This window comes from Equus asinus, chromosome 22, assembly GCF_041296235.1.
Source record: "Equus asinus isolate D_3611 breed Donkey chromosome 22, EquAss-T2T_v2, whole genome shotgun sequence".
Lineage (NCBI taxonomy): Eukaryota > Metazoa > Chordata > Mammalia > Perissodactyla > Equidae > Equus > Equus asinus.
The window spans coordinates 30,481,199-30,504,472 of record NC_091811.1 but is presented as its reverse complement, the minus strand read 5'-3'; the positions used below and the strand labels follow the sequence as shown (position 1 = coordinate 30,504,472).

Genomic DNA, 23,274 nt, shown 5'->3' with positions numbered 1-23,274 from the left:
CTATTAAGAAATCTAACATAAAAGTTTTAAAAACCACCACCATTTGTTGCAGATACCTAATATGGCAATATTTACCGTAAAGTATATTAAACAGCTTTCACTGAAATTTAACGTACTGGCTTATTACCAAGATTAACACTGTCACATTAAAATTTAAGTTGTGTGGTCCAGGTTTATTTTTCTAAAAATTTTATCAAATATATCAGGGACTGGCAAATTTCTCCTTAAAAGGTCAGATAGTAAATTTTCAGGTTTGCAGGCCCTAAGATCTCACTACTCAACTCTGCCACCATAGGGAGAAAGCAGTCACAGACAAACGTCAGTGAATGGGGGTGCCTGTGGGCTGCAGTTTGCCCGCCGCTGAACTAAAAGATGGATTTTGAATAAGAGACTGATTATTTCAGGGGCCTTATCACAAATATGTCATACATAAACGTTAGGAGGAACAATATAGACGAGCAGACATCCCTGAATGAACATCATAAATTAAAATTTTCACACTTATTTCCCAATCATAATCGCAAGTGTGTACATATGTATACATACAAGTTATAAAACTATTTCATTTTAATTCCATATTCTTTTTGGTGTGTTAACAATAGTATCAGACCAAAGTCAGATAAGCAGCAAAGTACGAGGGACTGAATACTCAGAGGCTAATCAATAACCAGGAAATTTGGTTTTGACATCTAAATATTTCCACACAATGAAACAACTAATTTATTCACTATGCCCCTAAAGAAAAGATTAGAAGTATATTTCAGATGTAGTTTTAAAATTTAATTGAATTGTTACAATTTGGAAGCTAAACGTGATTTGCTTTGTTTTATTAGAAAAAATACTCAGGCAAGGTCTACAATCATCGGTCAATTAAGAATGAGTTACAAGAACATGAGGCAATAAAATAAAAAATACAGGTACAAACTATATATCTGAAACACTTCTATTTGGCAATTTTATAACAAATCAAACTTTAAAAAGAACAAAGGAGATTGCAGATTACTTCGTAGATACAGAATAAAGCAATTGATGAAGTGCTTAAGCAAAAGAACAAAATAGTAAGAAAACACACTGCTTTTCTTTTCTTTTTAAAAATAAAATCACATTTGCTACAGATCATATGGATAACACCCTTATTAAACAACCATTCCAGAATGTCTTATGGTAGCAGTGCTTTTATTTGCACTTCATTTAATTTTATGACTCATTCCATGTATATAGCTCTTTACCCCCATTGTTAACGAATAAAGTCTTCCATAATTTTTATTTTTAAAATTTTTTTAAAGTAAATGAGAAATGATTTATGTATCATGGAACCTTTCCCATTTTGGAACCAAAGGCTTACGTCTATATTTTTGTCTATTCTTTCTTTAAAAAATTTAGTGTAAAAATTGCTGGTTTTTTATATCACTGTAGTAAAGTGAAAACTCCTCAATCAGGAGTATTTTCTGCAGTTTGACTGCGTATACTACATACTTTACAATATGTCCTTCCAACAGTAAGGAAATAATTGATTTCACAGTCACTGTCAGAAATGAGTGCCATAATTCTATTATGGGTACAGGTCCTCCCTCAAAGACTTTCTGGAAGGATGTTCAGTGTGTTTTGTTCTTATAGACATTAACAGTAGTACATAGTCCCTTAAGTCTGCAAAAAGACATTTATTGTTAAAGAAGGTGCTTTATTAACAATTCCTCTGGCAGCACTAGTGAATTACAATATCCTTCAATATTATTTCTACCCATAATATATACATTTAACTTTCATGCCTCTAGAAAAACATCTACAGTACATTTCATAATATAAAAATATATTACAAATCTGCTGAATTATTTACAAGCAATGTTCTATTATCTCTATGCAACATTTGTTTGATACAATACTAACAAGTTACACATATTTCCATTTCTGTTAAAAAAAAATCCATATGGCTTCTTGCTTACCAAGCAAGAAAATGATTTTATTTTCCTTTTCAAAACCAACTTTGGTGCATAAAGGATTCAGTTTGAAGATACTTTAAAAAAAAAAATACAATTTTCTTTACATTAAGACAAAATAACTCATAAACCAAATGCTTTCCTCAGAAAAAAAATTGGAGTCTTATATAGGTTAAAATGAAAATATGAGGATTATTCAAATAATTTGAAATAGAGGTTTTTCAAAAACCGTTTACAGATTAGTTATATAGGTAAATATTAACATACTGTACTCCATGAGAAAACCCTAGTCCTGAAAAGGGAGCCACCAGACATACTGCAACACTCTTTAACAGAAATTTTCAGCCCTAATTCGATAGACGAATTTTTAGTTGATTGCAAATGTCGTTCACTGTTTGCTTAAATACAAATTGAACACTTTTCTTATCAGAGTTCTGCAAAAGAACACAAATGGCAACCAATCACATCTATTTATCATAATTGAAAGGTAAATTATCTCTTGATAATTTTCATTGTCTAAATATTTCCTAATATGACTTCAAATCAATAGACACTGTCAAGACAAACATCCTTACAGTGCTTTTGGTATTTGTAAGGGCACGTGTTGTAACTGTTTTTCTTTCCAATATGAACTACTGTAATCACTAAAGGGGAAAAAAAAAGCAGCTTAAAGCAGCAAGCATGCAAAGCCTTTAAGAAGCTGTTCCACTACGTTGCCAGAAAGAGTGTTTGCTCAGTCTCCCACAGTACCATTCCATGAAAATGTGGATATACAGTAATATATTAATATATTCCACAGAAGAGCCTACTTCATTCACAGAATGTTTACACTAAGCATAAATATTATTCTAAATACTGGATTTTAAAACAAAACAAAACAAAAAGGAAGGGGGTTGACTCTAATGTGCAACTTTTACTAAACCCATTGTCAGTGACTAAGACTGCAGGTGTCCCCGCTTGTTTGCTTTTTATGTATTTATTTATTTTTTACCTCTTCAACCTCTTCTGCGGCATTGTTCTAGAAAAAGAGAAAAAGGAATATTCTTTTATTCAACTGAATCAAAAAACACATTAAGTACTCCAAAAAAGAGACTAAAAATATTTATAAGATATAGGCAACGTGATGATTATTGATCATTAAAATTTATTTACAAAGCATTCACACATAATGGATGCAACTTTAGTTATATAATATAGCTTTTTAACAAATCCTTTCTATGTAGCCTGCTAATGTGTTTCTAAAAAAGAATCTCATGTCTAACATATGCATTTTAACCAACTAGCACTTTAAAATCGATGTTAAAACCTCAGATAATTACGTTCTTTTTAGTCTCATTTTGAAGTTAATAAATAATGATAAAATAATAAATAAATAAAAACAAATAAATGATAGAAAGTTTAAATAAATAAAAGTTTGCCGTGCATAAGCCACAAATTATTTCTCCTAAACAAGTCAGGATAATTGCTTTTCCACCTTTTACTTAATTTCACAAGTTTTCCCAATCAAAATCCAGACATTGTTAAGACATTACACTATGGCAAATGTAGGGGTTCTATCACTCTGTACCACTTTAGGGCAGACTGAACTCTAATTTCCGGAATAGGAGAAGCTTGAAGTTTAGACTCAAAATTAAACTTTAAGATGAGAGTGGTACAGTTAAAAAAAATTAACTCCACAGAAGCACCTAACGTGGTAAGAACATCTTCATTACCTAAGAATGAAATAAGAATCGTAGAATTACACTTTGAGAATATGCAATGCAATTCCTATGCACTTCTGGACATCAGTTCTAAGCTTGAAGGATTTTTTTTAAGTCACGTTCACTAAAATATCTAAATTGCTTCCTATAGCACAAGAACAGCAAAACTAAGCTGGTTCTGTGAAAAAGGAAGACCCTTAAGAGAGGGGGGAGTTGAATGCAGGGGAGAAACACAAAGGTTACTCTTAATCCTAATAATTAAGATTCATGCCCCTTTGTCAACTCTCTGCCTAAAGGATGTTTACAACCAGTTCTAATAGCAGGGTGACTCTCCCAAAATATCACTCTTTTAGAATGCTAATTTTAATTACTCCCTTCAAAGAGTAAACAGAAATAAACCCTAAATTAGGTACCAGTAAATAAAGAACATTCAATTCTTCTCTATAAAGAGAAAGGTAAATTGTGACTTTCCCCTATTTTTTGTAGCAGATTTCCCTCAATCTTCTCTTTTAAGGTCATTTTACTGTTCTCTATTCTAGTTAATTTCTTGATAACCTAGCTAATCTCCCTCAAAACAAGTTTTTATTTTAGCACCTTCACCAAAAGATGTTTAAAATAATTTTTTTTTCAAGTAAGGAACACTCAAGAGTCTCTGTTTCCACATGGCAAGGCCCATTATGTTAGAATTTCATTCTCAGAAGATGTCTCAAATTATAGGAATCCCATTATATGGAACAACATTCTAAAAAGTTGAGTCATGGAATGAACAGAACCTTCAAAGTGTTTATCTGCTACAAAATTTGGCACAGGGCATCGTCTCTTATGATAGTTAAAATTCACATTTGGGACTATAATCATTGTATGTCATCTTATTCTTACCCAACCTATTCCTATATAAAATACTTATTAAAATTTCTTTTAAAAATATAGAATTTCATTCCTTAACAGTGCCTTTTAAGCATTTTCACCCCTTTTTTACATCACCTTAGTGAATGTCATTGGGAGAGAGGCAGCATAGAGCTCAGACACAGTATAACCTTGGGCAAGCTATTTAACCTCTCACCTCAGTTTTCCAATCTGTAAAACAGAGACAGTGACACCTACTTCACAGGGCTGCCATGAGGATGAAGTCTATGTACAACACCCAGCAAAGTGACTCAGCATATAGAAATGCTGGTTTCTTCTCCTTGCCCCCCCATACCTTGATAAGCTCAAAATACTAAAACAAAGGTCAGATCAGAAAACTATTAGAAATACGAACACTCTGAGCTATCTCTTAAAAACAAACACAGTAATATTTAAACTCTTTTAAAAAATTTGGAGAGAGTATAAGTTTAAAATATTCAGCCATTTATGGTATTTAGGGCACATGCAAAACATTCCCAGGCCCAGAAAAGTCTATTATAAAAGAATCACAAACTTAAACAAGAGGCACTTATTTTCAAAGTACTATGTATACTACAATCTAAGCTACTTAAGATAAATCTGGAATTAAGCTGGCATGTAAACTTTACCAAAACATTATCTTTCTGGATTCTACGATGTATAAATCTTTGTGATGTAATTTCCATATACAAAACTTCAGAAAGCAAGATATGCTTGGTACCGACATGCCATACTTCAAAATGAGTCCTAACACTACATCCAAAATTTAGGGAGGTTTAAGATTAGAGTTCAAAAAGTAGAACATCAAATCAAGAATTAAATTACCTGTATATGTTTGGGTCCAAAAGCAAGGCAGTATCTTTGGGTAGCTTTGATAAATGAACTACTTTAGTTTTTAATTGATGTCGTTCACTTTCATTCACCCACACATCAGGCAGACTATGAATTAAAAAACAAGTCATAAATAAAATAACATTAATTTTAAATTTACTTTTCATATACCTTCGCATTATCCAGCCTTTTCCACTGGTTTGACTGGGCCACCTAGGTTAAGAAGCTTCTCAGAAGCCAGGGAAACAGCAATTTAAGTAGCAGGATATGAAGTCCTAGCAACAAAATGTCAGGGTCAGAGTTTAGGCATAAATTTGGAAATGAATTCTGAATTTTTGGTGCCAAAGCCACATCAAACTTAGAAATACACATCAGAACACACGGCCTATCTTTTAACTGGCTGAAATTCATACTTGAGCTTGACTTGATGGAAATCTGACAGTAAGTTTCTTTATGAAGAAATTAAAGTAAAATCCCCACCAGATTAAATTCCACTTAAAAAGAAACGCACATGAGACCAAACTCCTAAATTCAAAGAAACTGAATCCTACAGGGAAACTCAAATAAAAGCATTTTAATATTTGGATTGATCAATTACCAAAATACACAGGCATTTGAATATGTTATTTTTAAAGGAATCATATCTATAACCTTAATATAAAAAAAGCTCTTACAAAACAGTATGAAATCGATGAACGCCCGTGAGGGAAAAAGGGATGGGGGGACAAGGACACAAACCATCAATGCACCAAAGACACGAACAATTTAAAAATTATCTTACTTGTAATCAAAGAAATACAAAAACTAAGAGTAATAACAGCCAGTATTGCTAATAAGTCAAAAAAAATAAGCTTTCTAACGTAGCAGATGGGATTGTAAATTGGTACAAACTTTCAGGAAGGCAATCCTATTAAAAACCATTAACATTTGGCACAGTTTGTATATTAATAGATTTTAATTTTTTTTAACAGTAGAGGAAAATAGGTAACTTTAATGTTCAGTACAAAGGAGCTTATTAAATATTTATTTTACACAGCCATTTCAAAATATTTTATAGCAACATTTCCACAAAACCTGAAAGGGGCAGAGGGAAGATATGGAAAATATGTTCTATAGTAATGAAGTTTGATTGTCATGGGATTAAAAAAAGCTAAATAGATTTCTTTACTTCAATATGCTAATGTGCACTATAAACTCCCAAATCTATTTCACAACTATTCATTTATATCACATTCATTAACATCACCTTAGAACAGAGTTTGGGAAACAACATAATAGAAAAATAATAACAAGGACAAACGTTAACCACATATTGTTAATTTTTGGAAAAGAAAGTATACACAGTGAGATTCTATTCATTTATAGTTATTCTTTTTTTTTTTTTAAAGACTGGCACCTGAGCGAACATCTGTTGCCAATCTATTTATTTTCTCCTTCATCTTCCTCTTCTCCTCCCCAAGCCCCCCACTGCACAGTTGTACATTCTAGTGGTATGTCCTTCTGGTTGTGCTACGTGGGACGCTGCCTCAGCATGGCTTGACAAGCGGTGCCATGTCAGCACCCAGAATCCAAACCTGTGAAACCCTGGACCACCAAAGTGGAGCATGTGAACTTAACCACTCGGCCACAGTGCCGGCCCCTATTTATTCTATTTTTTTTTTTTTTTTTTAAGAATTTATTTTTCCCTATTCTCCCCAAAGCCCCCAGGTACACAGTTGTGTATTTTTAGTTGTGGGTCCTTCTAGTTGTGGTATGTGGGATGCTGCCTCAGTATGGCTTGATGAGCGGTGCCATGTCCACGCCCAGGATTTGAACCGGCAAAACCCTGGGCCGCCGAAGTAGAACGTATGAACTTAACCACTCAGCCACCGGGCTGGCCCCTATTTATTCTATTCTTGATGCTTATCAACTTTTTCCAAAATTTCTATGATACACTTCATTACCTTTTATAACAAAAAATTTTCAATTAAAGGACAAAAGCAAAATTAAATATGAAATATCTAAATCAGGGAGCATTTGGGCCAAAAGTGCTTTAAAAGGGTACTAGAACGCAAGGAAAAATGTAACACTGCTGGAAAACTGGCCAACTACTTTTTCTATATAAGTTATCATTAACTTTGTGCTAGAAAATGTTTAGAAATTTTTTAAATAAATAATTCAGGGGCCGGCCAAGAGGCGCAGCAGTTAAGTTCACATGTTCCACTTCAGTGGCCCAGGGTTTGCTGGTTCGGATCCCAGGTGCAGACACGGCATTGCCTGGCAAGCCATGCTGTGGTAGGCCTTCCACATATAAAGTACAGGAAGATGGGCAGGGATGTTAGCTCAGGGCCAGTCTTCCTTAGCAAAAAGAGGGGGATTGGCAGCAGATGTTAGCTCAGGGCTAATCTTCCTCCAAAAAAAAAAAAAAATCAAAAGAAGAAAAGAAATTCAAACAAAGGTATATCTAAAGCTGCTGGCATACTACTTGAGAGTCTTTAAAAATCCTTTAAAAATCACATCCTGAAAATGATTAAACACTGCTGTAAAAAGTTTTATTAAAACCAATACAGGAGGGGCTGGCCCTGTGGCCGAGTGGTTAAGTTCGCGCACTCCGCTGCAGGCGGCCCAGGGTTTCACCAGTTTGAATCCTGGGTGTGCAAATGGCACCGATCATCAAGCCATGCTGAGGCGTCATCCCACATGCCACAACTAGAAGGACCCACAACTAAAAAATACACAACTATGTACCGGGGGGCTTTGGGAGAAAAAGGAGAAAAATAAAATCTTTAAAAAACAAAACAAAACAAAAACAATACAAAAGCTAGTTTTAAAGCTTATACCTTGAGCCAGGTACTAGAGCTTTCACAGATTCTCTTTAATCCTGACAACCTCAAAATGTTTTGCAGTTTAATTTTTGTAAGTCTTTTATATGTGAATCCAATGACTTAAGTATTTTGAGTATAAGATTTTTATAAAAGACATTAGTCTATTAATTACACATAGTATTCCAAATACTTACATGTCTTCAGGCATCCAATGAAGCAAAAGTTTTATCTTTCCAGAATCTTCTTTTCTCTTAGCTATTACCTAGTAATGATATGAAAGCAATCATAAAAACAACTTGTAAAACATTATTTTAATGTATCATAAAAAAGTACTTTTGATCCGAATCAAGAACTTTTAAGCGTTCACATCCTGGACCAGATATCACCACCACATCTTGTTCTGCCCTGCTTTGTAGCAATTTCACCTCTGCTCATACTTTTTCACAAAAGCAAAAGAAGAAAGGAACTGAAGAAGCTTTGTATGGCCAAATACTAAAACCATATTATCCTTATTAAAGGACTCAAAATGCTATTTAGTTTACAATCGACTAAATCTGCAGCTTAGCTAGCTTGCAGACCAAGAATCCATTCTGGCTGGAATATTTTTAGGAACAAATAAACAGTAAAGAAAAAATACTGCTGGGAAGGGAAAAAGTCTCTAATTCACTACTAAGGTATTTGCTGTTGGCTTGGGGGGGTTTTGTTGGTTGGTTGGTTTTACTTTAAAAGAAACATTGGCGAATCAGTGTTCAGGTTCAATTTTAAAGAATCTAAACTAAAGGGTGGATCAACCTATACAAAAAGACCTATAGAAGTGTAAGAAAAACAATACACTTGTCATTCATTACCAGATTCTGAAAATTAAGGTAATGTTTAAATAAAATAAAAACAGATCAAAATGCTATTTTATAACTCTTACAACTTCCACATTAACAAAATTGGCACTTCAGTGTTTCAATAATTTAAATCTCCATATTTTCTACCAAGTTTAAGTTCCAAACAACCACACGAAATGTTATGTGTCATCTTCCAAACATATTAGCACTGAGTAAAATCAGCACTTTAAACAAAAATAAAACACTTTCTATCTTCATTATTTAAAAACCTATAGTCAAGTACCCTAACTCAAGGCTTAGCAACAAGACTAATTCAAAAGCCCAAAAACAGAGCTGTAGATGCTAAAACAAAATACTTTACAAAGAAGTAAGATATAAAAACAATGCAAACTCATCGAGCCCAGCAAGCCCACTGACTGGTAACTGGGATTCTGCTGACCTCTTCTGGAGAAGGCGCGAAAGAAAAGGTTCCAATTAAAGAAGACTAATTCCACAACGTAGTACTTCACAGACATTTTTCTGCCAATTGTTTCACTAACTGTATGGTTATTTCCTACGAAAGTTAAGTTGATAACTAGGAAACTTAAATTTGCAGCTAGTATTGTACATTCTGGGTACTAAGAGAAGTGATTCTGTTTAACACAGACTGCCTCCACCAAAACCTTCCCGTCACAGAACCTCGGAGAACTTGCTCACCTATCACCTAGCTCCAGCGAAGACCTTTCTCCATTACAGATCTTCCTTCCATGTTTCCCAAGAAAAAGCCTTCCTTAGATCACACTCTAGCTTTGTGACTTCTCCCCAAGGGACTTCTGCCTCGCCACTGTCACTTGGAGGTGCACGTCACCCTTATTCCTTAATTTACAACAAACCTACGTATCATGTCCTTAATCCTCTCAGATGCTTTCTACATTTAGAAAACTTACTTTCATCTTCATAGACTATTTTGACTCTGAGTAAATTTCTAAATTTTCTTTCCAAATTCCCAGTATCATCCCCACTATTTTTAGTTTCTTCATTTTCTGATCACCTCTATTCCTCCCATGGTGAGCCTTAAGACTTCATCACAAGGAGGTGTTCTAAGGAAAACACATGAAAGTTGGTGCTTTACTTTTTTAACTGTAACCTTATTATCATCACCACTGCTCCCTTATACAAAGAGAGACGTGCTCATTAGTTGGCCATTATTTCATCAGATTTATTGCCCTTCAAATCATTAAATGTTGGTGAATCCCAAACCTGAGACTTCTTCTTTCCTATTTTCTGTTTTTTTAGTTCCTAGGTGATCTTATCCCGTCTGATATTTTAAATACTAATATGCTCAAAACTTCCATGTTTGCATTTGTAGCCACATCTCTCCTCTGAACTCACTCTTACATCCATCTGCTTACATGATGGAGGCACTACTCTATGAAATGTGTCAAGGTTCCAGCTCTTGATACTCCCCTCCCCCAATCTGCTAGTGCCATAGTCTCTATAAAATGGCAAGTCCATCCTTTTGGCCAGTTGCCCAGAGCAAAAACACTGGAGTCGTGCTTTCCTCACGTTATCAAACCCAACATCTGTTCTATCCATAATTCTTGTCAATACAGGCACACTTTGTCTTACTGTGCTTCACAGATACTGCGTTTTTTACAAGACCCTCCATCAGCAAAAACATTACAACTTGTTGAAGGCTCAGATGATGGTTAGCATTTTTTTTTTTTAGCAAAAAAGCGTTTTTTAATTAAGGTATGTACATTGTTTTTAGTCATATGTTACTGCACACCTAAAAGACTACAGTACAGTGTAAATATAAGTTTTTTTCTAAAGACTGGCACCTGAACTAACATCTGATGCCAATCTTTTTTATACTACTACTACTTCTCCCCAAAGCCTCCTGGTACCTAATTGTATATTCCTTTTATTTTTTTTTAAGATTTTATTTTTCCTTTTTCTCCCCAAAGCACCCCCAGTACATAGTTGTATATTTTTAGTTGTGGGTCCTTCTAGTTGTGGCATGTGGGATACCGCCTCAGTGTGGCTTGATGAGCAGTGCCATGTCCATGCCCAGGATTTGAACCTGCGAAACCCTGGGCCACTGAAGCGGAGCATGCGCACTTAACCATTCAACTACGGAGCCAGCCCCATAGTTGTACACTCTAGTTGTAGGTCATTCTGGCTGTGCTATGTGGGACACCGCCTCAGCATGGCTTGACGAGCGGTGCTAGGTCCGTGCCCAGGATCTGAACCAGCGAAACCCTGGGCAGCTGAAGCAGAGAATACAAAGTTAACCACTCAGCCACAGGGCCAGTGCCTAAACATAACTTTTATGTGGACTGGGAAACCAAAAAATTTGTATCATTCACTTTATCGTGATATTTGCTTTACTGTGGTGGTCTGCAACCAAACCCACATTATCCCTGAGGTATGCCTGCACTACTTTCATAAGAGATCCAGAATCTGACCCTTCTTAGCACTGCAACCATTCCCATCTCTTCTCACCTAAGATACTGAAAAGACTAATCCCCTTTTCCCCTCATCCTGACCTACGATCTGTTCTCAACACAAAAACCAAAGTGAGCACATTAAAACCTACATGAGAGAAGAGATCAGTGGGTTCTCTAGGCAGGAGGTGAAGGCAGGCATGAACTACAAAGCTACACCAGGAAAACCTTGAGTAACAGGAATGTTCTATATTTTAACTGCAGTGATGGTGGTTTCAAAGGTAAGTACAACTGTCAAAGCTTATAGAACTCTGTACTTCAAATGGGTGCAGTTTATATATATATCATCACAGTCATGCGTCACATAACATTTTGGTCAATGACAGACCACATATTTGACACCAGTACCATAAGATTAGTACCATATTGCCTAGGTGTGTAGTAGGCTCTACCATCTAGGTTTGTTAAGTACACGCTAGGATGTCTGCAAGATGCAATCACCTAACAATGCATTTTTCAGAATGCATCCCTGTCGCTAAGCAACACATAACTATACCTCAATGAAAATTACTTCGAAAAATCACATTAGACAATGGCTACTCAAAGCCTACTCAATGGGTTCCCAGCACACACAGACTAAAAGCCAAGGTCTTAGTCCAGAAAGGTTCTCCCTATTACCTCTCTGACTTAAGTCCTACTCTCTGCCTCACTCGTTTCCTCCAGCCACACTGCCTACTCACTGATTCTCAAACATACTTAGCATATTCCCACTTCAGGATTTTATACCTGATTTTCCCTCTAATAACAATGGCTCATACCCTCACTTTAAGGCTTTACAATTTTACTAACTTCTCTTGTTTATCATGTCTCTTCCGCTAGAGTGTAGGCATGGTCTATTGTTTTGTTTTACCCTGTTTTGTTCACAGCTGGATCATTAGTACCTGGCACACAGTAGGTGCTCAATAGTTAAGTGGCCGAACAAATCAGCCCTGACACCACACTCTGGGTCTGGAGATATCTTGCTGACTTTTGCAAAAAAGATCAATCACAGACCTACCAAATCATAAACCTGTGTTATCAAACTTCAACGGAGGACTTCAACTGTCACTGCTGAGCTAGCCTCTGGTCTAGCTGAATCCCAACAAAACTCCCAGTGCAGCCACTCTAACTTTCTAGTCTTCAGACCCTCGAATTTTCCTTCCAACTCTTTCACCCATACTTAGATAACTCTACTTCCAATGTTCTTTAAGAGCAGAAGTATAGTACATCTTTCCTCAAATCCAAACTACAGCCCTCATGTGTTCCCAGCTCAGAAAAAGTTTCCTTTTCTTTGTGTCTAATATTCTGCTTTCTTGCCTTTAGTCTTGGGAATCAAAATCAAACTGGGATTTTTGAATCAGGAGGTTAAGTACACAGAAGAAAAAGTGAAAATGTAGGACAATCTCATTATTATAGACATGGGAAAAACAGAGATTCAAACCAGCAAAGATACTGATATCAACACTGATCTTTTGTTCTTAAATTTTCATGCATTTTTATTGAAATATAAAAAATAAAACCAAAATTTAGTCTATTTTATATTTCAACAGCCCAAATTAAACAATCTCTTTTTTCCATATATTCAATTCTTTACTCTCTCCCTTGTATCTTTACCAGTCTAATTTCAACATCCACACTTCGGCCCTATCTACCCTATACATTAAAAAACTTGCCTGGAATTTACTGATCCCTAACTATTGGTCTATTTTCTTTAATGTCCTTTTAATATCACACATTTCAGTCTAAATACCACAAAAGCTCTTGCCCTAGAATCCATGACTGGGCTGGGGGCAGAGGTCCACAAATCTTATGGAATGGTAATACTCAACTACCACAACTATACTGTCACACTGGAAAAGGTACACAACCTCTCTGGTCCCTAGTTTCACTGTGTGAAAAATCTGAGTTAGGGGGCAGTGATGGTTGTGTGGTGACTAAAAATTCTCTCAATTTAATTTTATGATAACAATAACTTGCCTTAGATGTCAAGTACGCTTCCATTTAAATTTTCTCCATAAAGAAAATCCACTATTGGTTGTTTTCTCATCTCATTCAGGACTGAAATTTTGTTGCGAAGCAATGCAATCATACAAGATCCTCTTTCAACCTTCTTTACTAAGTAGCTATTTACCTTTCAAATCCTATAGTGATTATGCACAAAAACACACCATTGGAAAATTTACTTTCTTTAAAATGAAAAACTACCAGGCAGATCCAACACAGCACAGTGTTATAATAGCTGTGTGGGCAGTCAAGTTTTACAATTAAAAAACAGGCAAAAAAAATTAACAGGTGACCTATCAAACTATATAAAGAAAGTAAGCCAGAGAGATCAGAAATCAAAAGGATCAGGGAGAGCAACGGAGGTAAGGATGCATGTTAAATAAATAGGTAGAAATACTAAATAACTGGAGGTAAGTATACATAGAAGAAAAAGCAAAAACACAAGAAAACTTCATTATTATAAAAGATGGGGGGGCTGGCCCAGTGGCACAGAGGTTAAGTGTGCATGTTTCGCTTCAGCAGCCCGGGGTTCGCCGGTTCAGATCCCGGGTGTGGACATGGCACCGTTTGGCAAGCCATGCTGTGGCACGTTTCCCACATATAAAGTAGAGGAAGATGGGCACAGATGTTAGCTCAGGGCCAGTCTTCCTCAGAAAAAAGAGGAGGATTGGCAGCAGTTAGCTCAGGGCTAATCTTCCTCAAAAAAATAAAATAAAATAAACAATCAAAAAAATCAAAAAATAAGAAAATTTAAAAAAGATGGGAAAAATAGAAATTCAAACCAAACGAAACACTGATATCAACACTGGACTTTCATATTTAAATTCTCATGTATTTTGACTGAATATAAAAAAAAAACAAATTTAGTATATTTTATATTTCAACAGCCAAAATTCAACACTCTCTCTTTTCCAGGGATTCAAATCACCATAATCTGGTCTAAAATTTACCTCAAAAGTCATGTGTCATTTAACGATGAGGCTATGTTCTGAGAAATGCATCATTAGGCTATTTCATCATTGTGTGAACATCACAGAGTGTACTTACACAAACCTAGGTAGTATAGCCTACTATACACCTAAGCTACATGGTACTAATCTTATGGGACCACCATCATATATGTGGTCCACTGTTGACCGAAACATTGTTATGCAGCGCATGACTGTAGTAACTCATGGACACCAAACTACAACAATTTAAAGATGACTGGATAACAAAATGGCAAGGAACATGGCAAGAAATAACAACTCTCTATTAACTCCTAGTTACCTAAAAATAAACTACTTATTGCTTTTTCAAATTTGGTACTTTTCTTTTTCTATGTTGAACAACACAGTCATTCAACAAATATACTGAGTGCCTACTACGTGTTAGGCATAATTCTAGACACTTGGGACACATCAGCGGAACAAAACAAATAAAAATTCCCTCGTTCACGAAGCTTTAATTTGATGGCCATTATCTTATTTTCTGTTTAACACAAACTTTAGGTATATATTTGGGGGGTAAGAGAGGGGCACGCAGCACAGAGGGACATGAGCTAAAAAGAGCTGAACGCTCTCATTTTACAAATGAGGAAACCAGAGGTCAAAAAACACACCTATAGCTTACTCAAGGACAGAGCCTGGTCTTCAAATGCCCAGTAGCCCAAATGCCACCCCAATATTCCTAAGTAGCTCAAACTACAGGTTAAAATATCCAATTTAATCATAATATTTGCTTTATAACCAACACCACAAGTAAATTTTTAAATACTGTTGAAGCAAAAGGTTTTGTGAATTTTGTTAAAATGTATTTTCTTAGATTTTGAGCAATTCAGAAATATGATTGTGAAATTCAAAATACACATTCTTGCAAACTTATATATATAATTAGAAAAAGAAAAATCAAATACTTACAGTACTATGAAAAACAACACTGTGTCCCTTCCCTAAACTTTCTATGTGAGCTGAGAGGTTAAAGCATATGGCTCGATGCCTTATCGCATCCAGTGTTTGTGCATCGAAGAAATCATGCGGTCGTGCTAAAAATCAATACAAAAGAGAGAAAGAATATTTAGAAGAACATCTCGGTCTGCCAGACAGTCTGTTTTCCACAAAAGTATGTAGTAAGTAAGAAAGAGTGAAACGATTAACAAGTATCTATCTAGTGTTTAAATGTAACATTTTCCTGGCTTTCAAAACGCAATCTAGCTGACAAGATAAAGATGTACAAAAGCAGAATTTCAACTAATGAGTGAACGTGGGTTAATTCTGCCCCTTGGTGTCTAAGGTTCTAACCTCAAACCTCAGGATTCCACATTTCAGCTACTATCTTGTCCATATAATTTTATATTTTACTCCAGCATCTCTCCTGAGCACCAGGCCTGCATTTTCAACAATGTGATGAACATCTCCATCTGTACATCACAATGAGATCGCAAACTCACCATGGCCAACCAGAGAAATACATTTCATCAACACTGTACATCAACATGTAAACAAAATTTTTCCAAATTTGAGAAAGTGGTAATATTATTTTGGGGGTTTTGATAAGTATTTTCTTGATTATGAATAACTCTTGTAATAATAATCTAAGAAAATTATAAATACATTTTTGAATATCAATGAGTCCACCAAAATTCTTTCTAACTCCCAACTCCACCAGTTATCAGCTGTACAACTTTGGGCAAACTGCTTAATCTACCTTAGCCTGTTTCCATATTTGTGAAAGAGAGATACAGCAGCTACAGATTATGATTAAGCAAAACAAATTCACATGAAAAATGCCTGCTAAGTCATAAAACAGTTCATATTAATAAGCTTATACCACTTTTTAAAAATAATCAACTCACAAACCTAGAATAAGCAATCTTTTAGTGTGAACACAATGAAGTTATACATTCAAGATTTAACTTGGTAAGAATATTTTTAAAATTTCAATTTTCATCCCGCTAATATTATTATAAATTGTGCTACTTTAATTCCTAATAAGAATATTGCTCAAGATAAAGAAAATAAGTTGATTATTCTGCAACTGAAGAGCTTTACTAATATATTTAAGTTTTCAAGATCATCTGTAACTGAAAATTCAATTTTACTTACAATAAAAGAAATTTCTTGATCTGCTGGTATAGCATATTCTGAATGAACATGCACGCTGATCTACCCCACTATTCTGATTTACCACTATGTGGCGTGGATTCGCCTCCACTATTCACGGAATTCTCAGAGCACTTACACAAATCCAGAGCTTTTGTGGGGGATGATTTCACCAGGAGGCATACTCAATAAAACACCTAGACAGCCCGTTCTCATTGGATTTTTCCTCAAAACGAAATAAGCAAAACACTACCTAGTAATAAACTAGTAGAACGCACAAGACTAAGAATGCAATGACAATGGGAAATCAATACGAAAACATATTTGACATTTATGGGAGAAAAAAGTCAGGATTTTACCTAACGCTGAGAAACAAATCCCCTTCCTATTATATCTGTGGCTACTGGGGGAAAAATGTGCACTTCTTCCATGCTCTACAAATAAGCTTTTTCCTGAGAAGGATAAGCACTTAGAGAAAATAATAAATAACTCCTCTAAATCATTCAAATCGGTCACTCCTCACTCAAGATTGAAATACAGCAGTCATCACTTGAATTAAATTCACAATAATTAAAAGAGCCTTCAAACTTCAGATTCTATACATTCTATACATTCAGACCTTAACCATGTTAATGTCCATTCTTAAAGTATCAAGAATATTAAACTACAACAGTCTCCAAAGCAAGTGTGTGTCATGATCCATTAGAGTAAGGGAAGGAAATAATATCACTTGTTTATTTTTTCACCTCAATGTTTTTCGAAATTCCTTCTTGGTAATCATCTATAACGTGCGTTAGTGGTTATTACCTGTATACACTGTATAAACGCATGTTAGAATTGAGTGCCCAGGCATTTTTTTTAATTGATTAGATACATACTCAAAAACCCTGGAGACCACGAAAATTTTCCTGTGGTTCCAAATCATACATGTTATCTGATTTTTTCCCCCTTTAGGTGTAAGAACGGTATTATGGTCATGTAGAAGACTACCCTTATTCTTAGGAGATGTATTCTTAAAGTATCTTGGACTGAGAACAAAAACGTGTGTATATACAAAGAGTAAGCAAATGAGGCATAGTGATAAATCTCTAAGTGAAGGGTATTCAAGTGTTAGTGTATTATTCCTTCCACTTTATTTTCAAGTCTGTCAAAAAAATTTTTTTTAAACTTTCAATTCTTTAAAAACCCTATCAAACGGAAAATTACTTATGCTTCAGTTCTATTATTTATAATGTACTTTTCACCTAGTTAAGTAAAAATGACCCTTCTGAATTACATGAGGAAGGTGCTAGCAAAGTGCTCATTTTAGTTCACTGCCATGGATAGGTACACTTTCAAAGGACTGTTCTGCAGCAGCGGCAACTCTGCCAAGTCAAATCAGCAGTGTCTTAACGGCAGCTGCCCCCAGTAAAAGGTCTTGAATCTCTTCAAGTTCAGACAGTCACAGATTCAGGGCTGTCCTCAAGCTCACCAATAAAACAGGAAACAGAAAGCGTGTTTTCACGCACCATCTCTCCCCTCCCACTCTACTTACACAGCCTGTCTTACTAAGCTAACTGGAAAAAACACCAATGTCAAAAGCAGCCACATACTTAAGTGGTCACTGGTCCTCCATTCTAAACAAAGACTAGATACTCCTGAACCTACAGTCTCTTTACAAGAATAGATGGCAAACTGTACAGGTATTACCAAGCAAATAATGTGAAAAAGTAAGTTTAAATGATTACTGTATATACACTGAGATGAAAATAAGAATGAGGTTAGGTGAACCAGGTGGGAAAAGTATTCTGAGTCCCATAATACATATTCAGCAATTTTCTGTGTGTGACTGCAAGCTACTCAAACCAAGACTCAAGTAAAATAACCAGGATGTTATTTGCTTTTATGAAAGGAAGTCAAAAGGAAAATGAATCCATAACCTAAATTCAATAGCCAACTTTGAAAACTAAACATGCTAATTTCAACAATAAGAAATTTGAAGAGTTTTAGGAAAGGTTATTTTTCACTTGTGGTTTGTGCATTTGTCCACTGTAGCTTTGCGGTAGCAAAAAAATTTCAATGTTTTACAGACAAGCTTAATAGTCTGGACAAGTGTCTGGAGTCTCTCCTGGTCTAATTAAATCCAAAGAGAAAGGGTAAAATGCAATCTTTGTTTTTCTTTCGAGTTCACTCTTACGGTGGACTCCCTTTCAGTGCAGCTTCAATCAATCCTACATCTTCATTCAGGGTAGATTTAATTAACCAGCTGACACTAAGAACCACGCACAGTGCTAGGCTCTGGGGTTTGAAAGTCAATTCCTGGTTCCAATATTGTTTACAAGACTTATCATCAAATTATGTTCTCCCTAAATATCAAGGCTACATCTCATAATCTGGAAATTAAGCACATAAACATTGTACATATGTTACAATATAGACTGTTAAACCCTGAGACAGACTACAACTAGTTTTGCTATCCACACACACCACTTTGGAGTACATACATTACTTAATTTTATTTGATTTTTTCCTTTAACATGTTCAAATTTTTTTTTAAATATTGCTGGAAACACCAATGGTGTCATGTTAAATTTTATTACTTTAGAATAGAATTAAAGTAGCCCCCCAAATCTAATTCTGCACAGGGCTTGTATTCTAAGGCCACATATATACTTACACTCCCTTAGCTGCTACAGATAAAACATACATCACTGAATTCTCACACTGACACACAGGAATTCTATCTATTATTGTTAACGAAAACAGGCAGAGTTTAAGAATGGTAAAAACTGGATCTGCATGAAAGTCCAAGATATAAACAAAAGCCATCTAATACAGATTTTCAGTAAAACACTTACGTAATGAGCGTCGTCTTTTGTTCTTTAATTTCCTTCTTTTGTTCATTCCAGCTTTAGAGGGAGACTCTTCTTTGGCCTTTGGCTGGCTAGAAACTTTTGAGGAGTTCTGCTGACTGAAGTGTGTGGGTACATGGCGAGCTAGCCCTCCCTGAGAAGCAAAGCTGGCATTGCAGCCACCAACAACACACTAAATGAAAATAAAAAAGGATGTCAGGGATGCTGTGAGGACACAAGCATAACACAAACGAGTGAATGTTTCATATTTTCAGAAGGAACTCATTAGTGCTACAGAACTAATTCCAGAAAGGAATTATTAGGGACTAGTACAATTTCTTTGTTTTATTAAGTTGCCCAATAAATACACATTGGACAGTGGCAGACTCCCCCGTATACTGCTCTTTTCACTATATGCAAGCCAAAAGTAGTGGGCTCTTCTTCCCAGAAAAATCTGGTTTTGAATTAATCACTTTTTTAAGAGGAGAAGTTGTCTTTATATCAAAGAATTAGATATCCTGACAACTACTTGGATTCCTGAATTTTTAAAACTATTTTTATCTTAAAATACATGCTACTTTAAAACTATCAGCAGCCTCCCTACTGTTCTCCTCTGTTAGGTAGGAAAGAAGCAGAATCACACTGACTTTTAAATTATTGGATCTAACTTCTCAGAAGAAGACTTATGCTCAGGGTTGGTCTTATGAAACCTTCACGAGTTCCATTAAATACTGCCTCTTTAGTCTTCTGTACTTGCAAGATTGAGAAAAGGTTGACTACCCCAGGCACCTAGGGGATCTGCTATTCCAACAACGAATGCAAAATGTTTGGACAACACTAAAATTACCATGCACAACTTAGCTACAGTACAAGTGTATGATTTCTAGTTAGATCTTGGGAAATAATATTTGCAGGTCTTCTATCAAATGAATGTTATTAATTAAAACAAACACCATTTTATAAAATGATCCCCAAACAGCAAAATTCACTTTTCTATTAGAAACTCAGCTCAGTTAGTTTCTCACTTGAAATCAAATTCCAATCATGCAAATTTGTCATGTTTAACACCAAATATATCCATCACTTTACTACTAGGTGGTTCAACTTATATTACAGTTTGTCTAGATAACACCATCAAAAATCTACATGCTTCCAGGCTCTTTCTTTCAATGCAAGCAGCTCTACCATTTTAAACTTCTAAAAACACAATACAACCCTCTGCGAGTAGAGATCACAACTTTATTCACAAAGTCTCTCTAAAGCTGCTCCAGTGAAAAGGAGCCTCACACTCCTTTCAGGATAGCCTCATACTAGATACTTATCCCAACTCATCCTTTCCATGCATTTTGAAGGCAGGAACATAATTTTTTGAATATATGCACTACCAGAAGCATCGTGCAAAATCATCGATACTTATTAAATATATTAGCAGAAGTAAGCTGTTTGTAGATTTTGATAAAATCAAAGTTGGCTGAAACACTTCACAGCAAGCTACTTACAGAGTGCCATTAATCATTACTCTACTTATTTTGATACACAAGAGACTTCTTATGCGCTGTAATGGCAGTATCTCAGTATTGCTAACAAAAACCTTTGCCCATTCTAGGGTGCACACGCTAAGTTAAGAGGCAGAGGAATGATTTGAGATTTCAGTCAAATATGTATTTACTCTATGTCCAGTACTATGCAGGATGCTAAAAGTGTAAGGATGAATAAGATGCAGTTCCCACCTTGGAAGAGCTAATACGTGGTCAGCAAGACATACAGATAAAGCGATAACTTCAAAGGATCTAGTGAGGGGTAAAGCACAGGGTACTATGGGAATCCTGAAAAGAAGCGATTAGCCATAACCACTACTTTAACATTAGTATTTCACTTAAATCTTACAATGACCCTATCAATAGTGTGGACCTCAGAGAATTCGCATCAAGAATGTTCAGCTACAGGTTCTGAGCATGACAAGTTAAGCATCTAGGCTACTGAATTCTTACAATCTCAATTCTACACATCTTTTGAATACAAACAATACTGGGTTTGGGGTTTTTCAACCCCCCATGAGGAACATTAGCCCTGAGCTAACATCTGCCACCAATCCTCCTCTTTTTGCAGAGAAAGACTGGCTCTGAGCTAACATCTGTGCCCATCTTCCTGTACTTTATATATGGGATGCCTGCCACAGCATGGCTTGACAAGCAGTGCACAGGTCCGCACCCAGGATCCAAACCAGCAAACCCCAGGCCGCCAAAGCTGAATGTGCGAACTTAACTGTGCCACTGGGCCGGCCCCAGAACACTGCTGTTTAAAGATTCCATCTTCTCTAAATTACTACATTGCCAGAGAATGACAAAGCCCACCACAGTAGACACTAGCCAAGTGTTGCTACTCTAAGTAATGCCACTATAACTAAGAAGCTGGATTAATTTTTATTATTATTTATTGGGGTGAAATTCACATAACGTACTATTTTAAAGTGTATAATTCAGAGGTCTTCAGTGTATTCACAATGTTGTATAACCACCCAGCTCCACATCCTTGTCAACACTTGTTGACTTCCGTTTATTTTCACTAAAACCATCCCAGGTGAGTATGAAATGGTATCTCACTCTGGTTTTGCTTCGTATTTCCTTACTAACCACTTTAATTTTTAAGTTGAAACCTGATATTCAATTTAGCTACTGAAAAACTTTTAAGTATGTTTGGAACAATCTGGGTATGTGAATCTACTTCTCCAACTGCAAATCTAAATACAGATCTTTTAGTGTCTGAATCGAGAGAGCTTTAAGTATGTTATTCTTAAGGGGTTACTTTTGCACCGTCCAATACATTTTAGCTATTAGACACATAACAGGTACTAAGCACTTGAAACGTGGCTACTCCAAATTGAAAAATGTTCTAAGTGTAAAATACACACCAAATCTGGAAGACTTAGTACCAAAAACAGTAAAACATTTCATTAATTTTACATACTGATAAGATGTTGACATAATAATATAATGGGTTATGTAAAAGATATTATTTAAATTATCACTTGATTCTTTTTAATTATTTTAATGCAGCATTTGAAAATTTTAAATAACGTATTTGGCTTACCCATATTCCCATTATACAGTACTGTCACAGAATAAACCATACAATACTTACTTTCCTCACTTTTCAATTTTAGAAGATATCACCCTCATATTTCCTAACACTCGCTCTAAAAACGAACATTAAATAAGCACCTATTGTGGCCCATGAGTCAGACACTTGAAGGAATACAATACAAATAAGACAATCTTTGCCCTCAGGTTCACGGTTTAGTATTAGTTATTGAAACAAATTTGTTGAAAAACTCCACATGACAATGACAGTTCAGATCTACCTTCAGGTTTAAATTCTGAGAGATTTGTGATATGACTCCCCAGGATTATCCTTAATTGTAAGATCCCAGTAGGCTAGTTAGACTCATTTTGTTCCTGGATTGTTCAACACTGTACAAAATAGTCCCCGACAGCATCGAGAACTGAGAGAGTAATAGCCAAAGTTTATTTCAGGGGCCAGCCCCGTGGCCGAGTGGTTGGGTTCACGTGCCCCACTTCAGTGGTGCCAGGTTTTGCCAGTTCGGATCCTGGGCACATACCTAGCACCACTCATCAAGCCACGCTGAGGTGGCATCCCATATAGCCCAACTAGAAGGACCTGTGGCTAGAATATACAACTATGTACTGGGGGGCTTTGGGGAGAAGAAGAAAAAAATAAATTAAATTAAATACAATTTTTTTTTAAAACAAAGTTTATTTTAAGCAGCAATGAGAATTCTAATATAAAATTGTTTTATCTTAGATTTTGATCATTCATCAATCAAGTATCATAAACAAATCTAAAAACAGAAAACAGAAAAGTAGAGAGAGAATTTAGAATT

General features: G+C 35.6%; 1 protein-coding gene across 2 annotated transcripts in view; it reads right to left on the bottom strand.

Moving 5' to 3' along the window:
- Positions 1-812: 812 nt before the first annotated feature.
- The window catches only part of AEBP2 (AE binding protein 2), a 58,404-nt gene continuing 35,942 nt past the window's right edge, over positions 813-23,274 (bottom strand). The window contains exons 4-9 of one of the 2 annotated variants that reach the window (XM_070494820.1): positions 19,380-19,566; positions 15,361-15,485; positions 8,352-8,419; positions 5,348-5,461; positions 2,929-2,955; positions 813-2,371 (exon numbers count right to left, since the gene is read on the bottom strand). In XM_070494820.1, the coding sequence (XP_070350921.1) occupies positions 2,326-2,371; positions 2,929-2,955; positions 5,348-5,461; positions 8,352-8,419; positions 15,361-15,485; positions 19,380-19,566 (567 nt within the window). In that variant the 3' untranslated portion in view covers positions 813-2,325. Of the gene's footprint in view, positions 2,372-2,928; positions 2,956-5,347; positions 5,462-5,529; positions 5,629-8,351; positions 8,420-15,360; positions 15,486-19,379; positions 19,567-23,274 lie in introns of those variants that run through there. The other variant, XM_070494821.1, reaches the window with a different exon arrangement.